The sequence below is a fragment of the Erythranthe guttata genome, chromosome 8, assembly GCF_056151865.1.
Source record: "Erythranthe guttata isolate IM_541 chromosome 8, IM_541, whole genome shotgun sequence".
In the NCBI taxonomy this organism is placed as follows: Eukaryota; Viridiplantae; Streptophyta; class Magnoliopsida; order Lamiales; family Phrymaceae; genus Erythranthe; species Erythranthe guttata.
In genome coordinates, this window is record NC_142540.1 from 7,091,356 (window position 1) to 7,104,933 (window position 13,578).

Consider the following 13,578-nt stretch of genomic DNA (forward strand, 5'->3'; position numbering starts at 1 on the left):
TTATTGTGTTTTACAATTTTAAATGTCACTCCGTGCATCGCACGGTCAATTTTTTTTAGCAAAATAACTTTCGATATTTGTGAATGAAATCTTTTGCGGAATACCATTATTCTTATTTCTTTTTAATTTTTTTGGTTTCATGAAATTTGCATCCGAAATACTGTATTTGATATTTATATTTCCATTAAAAAAACTTGAAGATCACTCGATTTACATCCTTCCTGGTATAAATTTCGTATTGAATCTCCTAAGTTTTCTAAATTCTACTTTTATATATGTCATCTTAATTTAAAGGTTTCATTTGAACTCAAATCTTTTTAGGGGTTGTCTAGGGTCCGAGAGGGGTTGTACTACTCGGACCCAAACGATTTAATCTGGTGTGTAGAACATATTTAGTAAAAATTTATAGCCGTAGATTTAAAGTACGAACTAGTACGATCCAGTACGAACCTATGAATTTATAAATTAAAGAACGAACCCAGTAAATATAGATCGTACAAACTACAAAGGTCGTACTCCATCGTACTTCAAGTAAAATTACTTTATTAACCTTACATTATTAAACCAGAGAATTAAGAGTAGGGTTAACTGTACTTTGCCCCTAACTTTTGTCATTTTAGCTCTTTGCCCCCCAAATAAAAAATAAATTCCACAATCATACCTCGACTAACTAATTTAGCCCAATTTCACCAATTAACCAATTTTTGACCATAATTTCAATTTTGACCCCAATTTTGACTCGCCACCACCGGAGACCGCCAGAGACCCACGACCTCCGACGTTGACTCTTTTTGTTTTTCAAAACTCTTTTTTGTCTGAATTTTTTTTTCCGGTAGCTCAATCGTAGAGTCTCCGGCTTTGATTTTTTTTTTTTAATTTTGTTTTTTCTAAAAAAAACTATTTTAACTAATATTAATAATGTATTGGCTGTCAAATTACTGTCTTCAGCAGTTATTTAACTGTCGGAGAGAGTAATTTAATGTTAATTAACCTTTTTTTTCTTAAAAAAATATATTAATTAATATTGCTATCTTCATTGCTAAATTACTGTCACCACAGTTATTTAATTGTAGGAGACAGTAATTTAACTATTAACTGACTCTTTTTTTCTAAAAAAAAATATTTTAATTAATATTACTGCCTTGGCTGCTAAATTAATGTCTTCAACAGTAATTTAACTGTCGGATACAATAATTTAACTGTTAATTGACTTTCTTTTTTGAAATTTTTTTTTCTTAAAATTTTTTTTTTCATTAATATTGTCTTGGCTCAAAGTTACTGTCTCCAACAGTAATTTAACTGTCTGAGACAATAATATTACTGTATTAATTAATTTTATCGTCTTGGCATGCATTATTGTTGTCTTCGACTGTAATATTATTGTCTTCGACCGTAATATTACTGTCTCAAGCAATAATATCACTGTTTGGGACAGTAATATTAGTAATATTACGGTTCGGGAAAATAATATTCATAATATTACTGTCCGAAACAGTAATATTATTGTCTCAAACAGTAATATTACTGTATGAGACAGTAAATTAGTAGGCAAGTTAGCAATATTAATTAACATATTTTTTTATAAGAATTTTTTTTTCAAAAACGAAAAAAAAAATCAACGCCGTAGAGCGGCGGTCAACTGCGATTGACCGTCCGGAAAAAAAAATTCAACAAAAAAAAGTTTTCAAAAAAAAAAATTCAACGCCGGAATCTGGCCGGAAATTTTTTTTCATAAAAAAATTTATTTTCTAAAAAAAACTATTTTTTCAAAAAATTATTAAAATGGGGGTTAATGTGATATATTTGTTTAAATTCGAGGTCAATGTGTAATATTAAGGAAGTTAGAGTATAATGGATGAAATTGATAAAAAATATATTATGGAGTATTTTAGAGAAAGACATGGTGATGGGTTTATTTTAAAGATTGTTATTTATGTGGACCAATGTGAATTTAAGTCCCTTGTCATGGCCCTAATTATTAATTATTATTAATTGTTACTTAAGTTTTAGTTATAGGGGTTTTTATGTAATTTCATTTATAAGGTATGTATCGTACTTTTTTATGGGGTTCGTACAAATCACACGTGTCACATTTTTATTGGTTGATTTTCAATCGTTTGGGTCCGAGTAGTACAACCCCTCTCGGACCCTAGACAATCCCATCTTTTTATATTTTTTAGTACTAACCCATTTGTTCTAAATTTCATTTTTTCCATGTACCGCGAGGGTAAATTTACAAGGGTAAATTTACATATAGCCAGAGAAAAATTAATTAATTACTCAAAACATGACTTTTGTTCCTCATATTTAATTCATGTGTTTCTATTATTTGATTTTTATTTATCTTTTGAATTTGGTACCCGTGCAACGCACGGGAACGATTACTAGTTGAATAGTAAAGATGAAAGTCTGAATGAATAATGTTTAAAATATTTAGGGGCTCTTTGAGGAAACCCGCTCATTATTTTTTTTAATGGAGAGAGGTCCAAAATATTTCAGTCCATTTGAGAAAAGCCCACACCCATTTTGAGCTATTATGTCTTCCAGCTTTGCTCCCGCCCGCCACATCATCACAACTCGGTCACGCGCTCAGCGCTTTATTTTTTCCCCCTTTCTTTTTCCCCTTCTTTTCTGTAACAGTTTCCTTAATCGAATATGAAGCATAGTCGATTAAGGAAGCATAGTCGATTAAGGAAATTCTACAATTTTTTTAATTTTTTTTTTTATTTTTTCTAATTTTGTTTTTAATTTTTTTGGTTTTTTAATTTTTTTTCTCTATCAGGTTTATTAATGCATGGTCGATTAAAAATTTAACTATTAAAAATAACAAATCACAATTACAAAAAAATGCAAAATCAACTATAATTAAAAAAAATATACAAACATTGTAATTGATTTATACATTGGAATCAATAAACAAAAAATCAAAAAAAAAATTAACAATTGGAGTCGGTTAACCTTAATCGACTACTGAACATAGTCGATTAAGCCTTAATCGACTATTGAACATAGTTGATTAAACCACACGTAGTCGATTAAGAGCCCTGCCTGCGCGAATTTCTTTTTCTGCGCCGTCTTCCGCCACAATCCACTAAAAAATCCTAGATCTGCTCTTCATCGTCACCACGTCGTCGCCACATCACACCATCACCACCCCACTTCCATATTCTAACGGTTTTTTATACAAAATATCAAAACAGAACCATGTACTACGGACAAAATCACCAAAACAAAGCCACCTATATCAAAAAATATGCAGCAAAATTAGATTAAAAATCCAAAACAAATAAGTAGAATGAAACAAAACTACCTTGAGTGCGTATTTTGTAGCCCCCGTACAACTCTGAGATTTCTATCTGCAATTAGATTCCCGATCTCCAATTTTCAAATCTCTAACCAGAAACAACGGAAAGCAATAGTTTTCACTATTTCAAGAAACATGGTGTGCTCCAATAATTACTATAATTACCACATTACCTCAAATTAAAAAAGAAATAAATTATAAAAACCCCGAATTTTGAAAATCCAATTCAATAAGCAATGACGAAAATCAAAGTGAAAACCCAAGATTCAATTACCTCGAAAAGGTTCGACTTTCAGAAATAGCACCATTGTATATGTGGAAACCGATCAAATTTTGTAAAAATTGTAAATAGAAAAATACAGTTGTGAACTCGATTCTGATGACGGAATTGACGGCGTCGGCCCTTGAGGAGTACCAGGTTCACGTCGGAGTTCATGTCGGAGCCCATCCTCAGAAGTTGGAAAAAAGCTAAAAAAGGCAGAAGAAAAATAAATGATAAAGAAGAAGAGAAAGGAGAGATAGGCGTGAAAAGAAAGAGAAGATGCGTGAAAAGAATAAATGAATTAGGGTTCTTTACTTTAAGGGTATATTAGACAATTTAGATTTGTTAGGAGAATTATTTTAAAGGAAAGGAGGTTTTCTCTAATTATTTTTGGGAGGGGGTGTTTTCTTAATTCATTTTCCTAGATGGGGGGGTTTTTGCTAATTATCCCAAATATATATATATTTACGCATACATTTAAAGGTCTATTACTGATAACCCCTCTAACTTTTTTTTTTTAATAAGGGTGGATTCATCCTCATTTTCAATATTAGTAGTAGGCCCAGATTTTTTTATACCCCGTTCTACTATTCATTATCATTACCTATTACTCATTACTTGAAGCATTTTTATATTTGGGCGAATGACAAAAAGGTGCATCCAAAGAGACTTAAATGCACATTGGTCAAAAAAAAAAAAAAAAAAAAGTCTTTCAAATACACCCATCCCATGTCTTTAGTCAAAAATACCCTCCATAATATACTTTTTGTCAATTCCATCAATTATGGTCTAACTTCTTAATATTACACATTGACCTCGGATTTAAACAAATATATCACATTAACCCCCATTTTAATAATTTTTCGAAAAAATATTTTTGTTTTCTAATAATAATTTTTTTTTCTGAAATTTGTTTTAATTAATACAGTAATATTACTGTCTGAGACAGTTAAATTACAGTTGGAGACGTAATTTAGCAGCCAAAACAGTAATATTAATTAAAATACTATTTTTTAAGAAAAAAAATTATAAAAAAAAAAAGAGAAAAAAAGTCAATTAACATTTAAATTACTGCCTCCGATAGTTAAATAACTGCTGGAGACAGTAATTTAGCAGCCAAGACAGTAATATTAATTAAAATATTTTTGAAGAAAAAAAAAAGGTCAATTAACAGTTAAATTACTTTCTCCGACAGTTAAATAACTGCTGGAGACAGTAATTTAGCAACAAATATATCACAATATATCTTCAAAGGCTTAGCAATTGAGTCAACAGCCTTAAGCCCTAAGATAAAATTTCGCAACCATAGTGCATGACACGAGGCCTCAAAACATGCTAAAAACTCAGCCTCCATTGTGGAAGAAGCAATAATACTTTGCTTTACACTCTTCCATGAGATTGCTCCACTAGCTAGTAGAAATACAAAGCCCGATGTGGACTTTCTACTATCTAAACAACCAGCAAAATCGGAGTCTGAATAACCAATAACCTCTAATTGGTCCCATCTCCTATAAGTAAGCATGTAATCCTTTGTTCCTTGAAGATACCTCTTAACCTTCTTTGCTGCTTTCCAATGATCTGTTCCCGGATTACTTTGATATCTACCAAGTACTCCCACTGCATAACTAATATCTGGTCTAGTACACGTCTGTGCATACATCAGACTTCCAATTGCTGATGCATATGGAATCAATTTCATTTTCTCCTTTTCCAAATCATTCTTTGGACATTGCTTTTCATTTAATTTATCACCTTTCGTGATAGGAGCATTAATGGCTGAACAAAACTGCATATTAAATCTTTCAAGAACTCGATTGATATATCCTATCTGAGACAAGCCTAACAATCCTCGAGATCGATCTCTACATATCTCTGTCCCAATAACATAATTTTCCTCACCCATATCAACCATCTTAAAATTCTTTGAAAGATAATTCTTGGTTTCGTGAAGTGAACCAAGATCAGTACTTGCTAGTAAAATATCATTCACATACAAGACTAAAAAGATAAACTTGCTCCCACTGACCTTTAGATATATACACTGGTCAACAGTGTTTTCCTTAAATCCAAAGGAAGTAATGGTATCATTGAATTTTATATACCATTGTCTAGAAGCTTGTTTAAGTCCATATATGGATTTCTTTAATTTATAAGCCAAGTGTTCCTTTCCTTATTTTTCAAATCCTTCAGGCTGGTCCATATAGATATCTTCATCTAAATCCCCATTCAAAAAAGCGGTTTTCACATCCATTTGGTGCAACTCCAAATTCATAATGAGCTACGAGAGCCATAACGATTCTAAGAGAGTCTTTTTTAGATACTGGAGAGAAAGTTTCTCTATAATCAATGCCTTCTTTTTGAGTGAAACCTTTGGCCACTTGTCTAGCTTTAAATCTTTCGATATTGCCCTTAGAGTCACGTTTGGTCTTGAAGACCCATCTACAACCGACTTTCTTACTGTTCTTAGGCAAATCGACAAGATCCCAGACACCGTTATAGTCCATTGATTTCAACTCTTCATTCATAACATCAATCCATTTACTAGAATCTTTACTTTTAATGGCTTGTGAATATGAAACTGGATCATTTTGAATACCAATATCAAATTCAGATTCTTGTAGATACACCACATAATCATCGGATATGGCAGATTTCCTTTCCCTCTGAGATTTCCTCAAAGCTACCGGTTGTGGTGGTTCTACAGTATTACCAATGATAACATCTTCATGAAGTGGTGAACGGAGTGGCGAATCATTTGTTTCAACCTGCTGTATAGGTTGAAGAGTAACTTTATCTTGAGCGAAATAAGATGGTAAAATATCTACCCTAATTTCCTCAAGTTCCACCTTTCTTGATTCAACACTCCCACTAACTTCACCATTCTCTAAGAATTTGGCGTTTTCAGTTTCAACTATAAGAATTAGGACAATAAAATTTGTACCCTTTTGATTTTAGTGGATAACCAATAAAGTATCCAGAAATTGTTCTAGGGTCCAATTTCTTTTCATTTGGATTGTATATTCTAGCCTCTAATGGACAACCCCAAACATGTAAATGTCTTAAAATAGGTTTCCTACCAGTGCACAACTCGTAGGGAGTTGTTGGGACTGCCTTACTGGGAACCGGGTTTAAGATATACATAGCGGTTTTCAAGGGTTCATTCCAAAGTGAAATGGGTACAGTTGAATCACTTAACATACTCCTAACCATATCCATAAGAGTACGATTACGGCGTTTAGCAACTCCATTCTGCTGTGGTGTTCCAGGCATTGTGTATTGAGCACAAACACCACGCTTTTCTAAGAATTTAGCAAATGGGCCAGGATTTTGTCCCGACTCATCATATCTACCATAGTATTCTCCACCCTGATCTGATCGTATAACTTTAATTTTTCTATTTAATTGTCTTTCGACTTCCATAACAAACACCTCAAGCATGTCAATGGCTTGAGATTTTTCATGAATTAGATAGAGATAACCATAACGAGATAGATCATCAATGAAGGAGATAAAATACTTTTCTCCACTAAAACATGGAATAGGTAGTGAGCGGATATCTGGATTAACTCTAGAAGCTATTTACTTCTTGTGGCACCCCTTTTATTGTGTTTGGTTTGCTTACCCTTAATGCAATCCACGCATATTTGAAAATCAGTAAATTCTAGATTTTCCAAAATTCCAGTTTTTACCAATCTTTCGATTCCTTCCATAGAGATATGCCCCAATCGTTTATGCTACAAGATAGAAGAATTTTCGTTATTTAGGCTTCGTTTTACGCCAACTTCCGAATGAGTGGTTAATAATGATTGTTCAAACTCATGATTCAAAGATATTTTATATAAACTATCACATAAAATACCGGAACCAATTATTATTGAATTAAACATAAAACTGAGTTTTCCTCAACCAATTAAAGCAGAATAACCACAAACATCCAGTTTTGACAAATAAACCAAATTTCTAGAAAACGAAGGTACATAAAAAGTGTTTTGAAGATCCATCTTATGACACGTCTCTAATATGAGGCGATAAGTGCCAACACACGCCACGTTAGATTTGAGACGGTTCCCTATATACATGTACTTTTCATTTTCCTCCGGTTTCCGAGTTGTAAGGAATCCCTGTAATGAATTTGTGATATGAGTTATAGCACCAGAATCAAACCACCAAGTGTAAGAAGGAACTTCAATAAGATTTGATTCATAACATACAAAAGAAAGATGAATACCTTTCTTTTTGAACCAAGCCTTAAGTTTCTCACAGTCCTTCTTTACGTGTCCCTTTTTGTTACAAAAGTAACACGTGACAACAAAAGCCTTTCCATGACCCTGACTACTTTAACCAGGTTCATATCTTTTGTTTGGTGCGAAATTCTTTCCACTCTTCACAAATTTCTCTTTCGTCATACTTCCATGAGTTACAGCCAATGCAAAGTGATTTCCTTCGTGCTTTAATCTCACTTCCTCTTGAATACACATACTAGTCATCTCATTCAAATTCCACTTGTCTTTTTGAGTATTATAGTGGATTTTGAATGGGCCGAACTTTGATGGAAGTGAGTTAAGGATAAATTGCACAAGGAAGGACTCTTCCACTTTCATGCCAAGAGCTCCAAGTTTGGCAGGCTTATCAGTCATATTCAGGATGCGTTCTTGAATTCCCTTATCACCACCATATTTCATGGTAGTCAATTCAACCATGAGTGTCCCTGCTAACGACTTGTCCGCTGATTTAAAGCATTCTTTAATAGCCGTTAACAGTTCCATAGCATTGTCAACCTCGGGAAGAGAAGTCTTAATGTTATTAGCAACGGTCATTCTAATAAGCATAAGACTAAGCGTATTGGACTTGGTCCAGGCTTCAATTAGGCTAACTTTTTCCTCACTGTTAGCATCCGTTATTTCCCCAGGTTTTTCAGTAAGCAATGCTAGGTCCAAATCTATAACAGCTAAGGTGAATTGTATTTGTTCATACCATTCGGAGAAATTTGACCCATTGAGTGTCTTAATACCAGAAGCATGCGAGTACAACGAAGTAGGAATAGCAACTGAAATAAATATAACAAATATAATAAGGTAAAGATAAAAGGATGCTCACATAAGACCTTGAGGCAAATAAGATGAACTATCGATATCACTACAAGTTCGCCTTTGGGTGAAATATAGCATACCTATTGTTCATTCTATGTTGGTGTAAATGATCTTTTATAACACCTAAGTAGGGTCTAACATAATTTATCTTACTCGTCAATTAGTCATGTTACCTTTAGGTAAACAATCTATATAATATATAAATTGAAACCCTCATTGCTTAGAATTTCGACATTTGACATCCGTGTCATCGACACGTGGAAATCTACATGTCATCCTATTCATTTTGACACATGTCATTATTTATTACTTCGATATATTCCATTTTTATTTACCAGCATTAATTGACGATTTGTCTAACTTACCAAAAAGTTGCTCCAATAATTAATTAGTATTTTAATATGGAAATAATATATTATATCATAACAACTTTGATTACATTTTAAAAACTAAATTAATATTAGTAGAATTCGAAATTTTTATTATTGTGTTTAAATATATTTATTATATAATGTTGTACATTATTAATTAATCATTATAGAATTTGATTATTTTTTTTTAACTATATTTCGGATTAGAAAACCGACAATATCAATTAAAATCTTTATCAAATCAATATACTATTGATAAATAGTATATATATATATATATATATATATATATATATATATATATATATATATATATATATATATATATATATATATATATATATATATATATATATATATATATATATATATATATATATATATATATATATATATATATATATATATATATATATATATATATATATATATATATATAATATCATAAACAGTTAGGTGGCGTTAATCTGCCTCAAATTGTTAGTCGAAAACAACTCAATCAACTATTTTATTCCCTTACTCAAAAAAAAAAGAAAGAAAAAACTATTTTATTCCCGAAACTTAATTTGCCTCAAATATATGCTTACTTTTTGGTTTTTTCATTTTATTTTTCAATTAGTTTTTCTATTATCTTTTCATTACTAATATACTTTATTCAAACTTTTTTTTTTCATGTAATGTACTATTGATTAAACATTTTATTAAAGTATAAATCTTATTCCTTCACCAAATTCGCTATTTTCAACCAATGGAATAACTAGCTTGTAATACAATTATACGTTTCAATTTACATTCAAAAAATCATCATTTTTTCTATGATTATTTCCGTAAATATCATTTTTTTAGTATACAAATCATGGAAATCTTATAATTTACCTATTTATATTTAATCAATCCGTATCTCTTCCATATTAATTAATAATTACACAATTATATTAATAATAATATAATTTCCTAATTTATCAAAATCTAAAAAATCTTATTACACCACATCCTAAACACTATAAATACTCTATTATTTTCACCCATTTAGGTGGTGTTTGCAAATGCTTTTTGAAAGTAATTATGCTGTTTTTTTTTTTCATAATCTGTTTCTAGGTGTTTGCAAAATCAACTTTTGCTTTTGCTTCTCTTAAAATAATTTGCGTTAAGCTATTTTTTTAAAAGCAGCCCTAACCCTGCTTTTTTAGTTTTAGTTCATTTTCCGAAATATTTGCAAACACCCCCAACTTTTAGAAATAAGCACTTAAAACTAACTTAAATCACAATCACTAACTTCTGCTTTTATATAATCATTTGCGAACACCACCTTATTCCCATAGCCAGCCACTTAACTTTTTGTTGTTATGGTAGTTTATAAACACACAATCAAAAATAGGTTTCTTAATTTTTTTTTAAAACCGTTTCTTTGGACTAACTTCACTTCCAGAAATCATTTCACACGTGCAACAAAAAATAATAAGGATATAGTGACTTTTTTGATAATTTCCTTAATATATGGTTGTCTTAATGAAGTGATTTTATAATTATTTGAGCATTGATTTTGTGATAATTTATAATTGATTAAATTTTGAATTTTTTTATTAATTTAAAACATTTTCCCTTTTTCGAATTTCAATCAGTTACCAGAATTATTATTGTTATTATGATTATTATTATTTATTTGATAATTATTTTTTATTATTATTATTATTATTATTATTATTATTATTATTATTATTATTATTATTATTATTATTATTATTATTATTATTATTATTATTATTATTATTATTATTATTATTATTATTATTATTATTATTATTATTATTATTATTATTATTATTATTATTATTATTATTATTATTATTATTATTATTATTATTATTATTATTATTATTATTATTACTATTATTATTATTATTATTATTATTATTATTATTATTATTATTATTATTATTATTATTATTATTATTATTATTATTATTATTATTATTATTATTATTATTTCCTTCGATACTTCGGAACATAATGATACAAATCATGAACAAATGTAATTTAAATCAAATATCAGCTTATAAAATTCAAATTTATATATATATATTTTCTTGGTGGTTGTTTTTGGAATATATATTAATATGATAACATATGTTTTATGTTTTCATTATTTTATTATATACATATGATAAATGTATGTGCTTTTTGTTCCATGTGTGTTTAACAATTGTTGTGATTATTTGTGTTTTGCAGATATGCGTAAAGTGTGATATGCAATGAAGTTGGGATCAATTTTTGTTTTTGACAAGTTGGAAAAACTTAAGAACATGCTTAAGTTGTAAGCAGTGGTGAATCCAGGATTTTTTCCAAGGGGGTTCGAAATTGTAGGAAAAAAAAATTAAATATAAACTTTATAAAAATAGTGGACCAAAAATTTACAATTTACAAATTTAGGTGAATTGTGGAATTATTTAAAGAGTGATTTCCCCGCGACATATTAGTGGAAAGAGATCAACTTTACCACCTCAGCCAATAAGTTTTTCTGTAAACTTATGTATAACAGTACTATTTGTTTAAAATCAAGGGGGTGCAACTGCACCCCCTAGACCATAGCTAGATCCGCCACTGGTTGTAAGACCAGCTGAAGTTGGGAATACATGCTTCATGCCAGCTGAAGTTGGTGTAACAGTAGTAGGGGTGGGCATTCGGGTCGGGTCGGGTTATTCGGGTTATTCGGGTCGGGTTATTCGGGTTTTTTGCAAAAAAAAAATTACCCGAACCCGACCCGAGATAACCGGGTACCCGGCAACCGGGTACCCGGTTATTTCGGGTCGGGTTCGGGTCGGGTTCGGGTTTTACTATTTTCCTCTTTTTTTTTTTTTTTTTTTTTTTTTTTTTTTAAATTTCTTTTGAAAAATAAACAGTAACTATATATACATACATATATATACAGACATATATATAGACAGAGACATATACATATACATATATATATATATATATATATATATATATATATATATATATATATATATATATATATATATATATATATATATATATATATATATATGACCGATTTCCCCATGTACTACGACTCTGCTTCTTCTGCCTTCTGCTCCTTCTGCCTATTTAGAACTTGGTATATATACATACAAACATAGACATATATATATATATATATATATATATATATATATATATATATATATATATATATATATATATATATATATATATATATATATAAAAAAAAAAAAAAAAAAAAAAAAAAAAAAAAAAAATTCAACCGGGTACCCGATCGGGTACCCGGGTAGGATTTCTAATACCCGGACCCGACCCGGTTTGGGAGCACCGGGTACCCGAACCCGGGAAAAACCCGGTTACGTCAAAAATTACCCGATCCGGTCGGGTAATACCCGACCGGGTCGGGTTATACCCGAATAACCCGACCCGAATGCCCACCCCTAAACAGTAGCAATGAACAATGAGGAAGCTTGAAATGGATTATATGTTCATGTACAATTTTGGATTTATTCTACGTATATTATGATAAACTAAAATTATGTAAATTATACATAATTTTGGATATATTTTCCTGCCTTTTTAAGTATCATCAAATTGTTTGGTAATCATTTTACTTATTTTGCTTAAAGTTTAATGATTTTCACTCCCTTAATTTACATTTATACATTTTTTTCAACCCATATTTCATTTATTGCATTTATTAATTTTTTCTTTAATTGTATCAGTTACAGATATTCCATAAAATTCATAATTTTGGATGTGTATATAAATTTATTTTATTGTATTTTTTTTTTAAATGAAATAACCATTATTAATTATTAGGTAGATTGTGCCGAATTTGGGGGAAGAGAAGACCCTTCCAAGCATGACCTTTCATACAACTTAGCTAAAGTATGAGCTAGACTATTTCCAGCACGTTTAATGAATTGAAACGAAACATGACGAAAAACATTAGCCATGCTCAAAGTCTCTTCTATCAAACCACCAACTGATACATGATTATGATCTTGCTCCGTAAGTGCTTCCATTACCAATAAGCTATCGCCTTGGATAATAATTGATTCCCATTCTTTACTTCGAGCTAACTTCAACGTTTGATGCACCGCTTTGGCTTCACCATGGACTGGCGAAGGTCGACATTTGCATGTCTACCAACTACCATACATATTCACCTAGCAAATTGCGTGCAATCGAAGCAGTAACAAAGAAATTCTTATCCACTGGAAATGACGCGTCCACATTGAGTTTGATAAAGCCTTGTGTTGGAGGTAGCCATGTGGATGGGTGTGATGGACGATGACTATTGTGTAGAACAGATTGAGACATGTAAAGATTATCTCAACCTATTGTGTTTAGTACCATGACATTAGCGATGGTGTATATAAGGTGACATGAATACCGAACTTTTTTAAATTGTATTTGTGTCTATATGTAAATCAAAAGTATAGTTTTTATTGTTTTCTAAAACATGAAACAAAAATAATTTATATAAAATATTTGCCTAAATAGTTACATAAGCATGTACATTGTGAATTGTAAAATATTAGC

General features: G+C 30.4%; 1 protein-coding gene across 1 annotated transcript; it reads right to left on the reverse strand.

Annotated features, from left to right (window-relative positions):
• Positions 1 to 7,903: 7,903 nt before the first annotated feature.
• LOC148768418 (uncharacterized) lies at positions 7,904 to 13,356 on the reverse strand. Its single transcript, XM_088821197.1, has 2 exons — positions 13,203 to 13,356; positions 7,904 to 8,613 (listed from the first exon to the last, which is right to left on the reverse strand). Exons 1-2 carry the CDS (start codon positions 13,354 to 13,356, stop codon positions 7,904 to 7,906), a joined length of 864 nt encoding a protein of 287 aa, XP_088677323.1.
• Between the last annotated feature and the right edge of the window lie 222 nt (positions 13,357 to 13,578).

Bases quoted from the DNA above. Each gene is read 5' to 3' on its own strand.
- LOC148768418 (XM_088821197.1), bottom strand. From the start codon at position 13,356: ATGTCTCAATCTGTTCTACACAATAGTCATCGTCCATCACACCCATCC. The intron at 8,614-13,202 runs GTGAATATGTAT...TATTTATTTCAG, and splicing joins GATTGCACGCAATTTGCTAG to TTGCTATTCCTACTTCGTTG.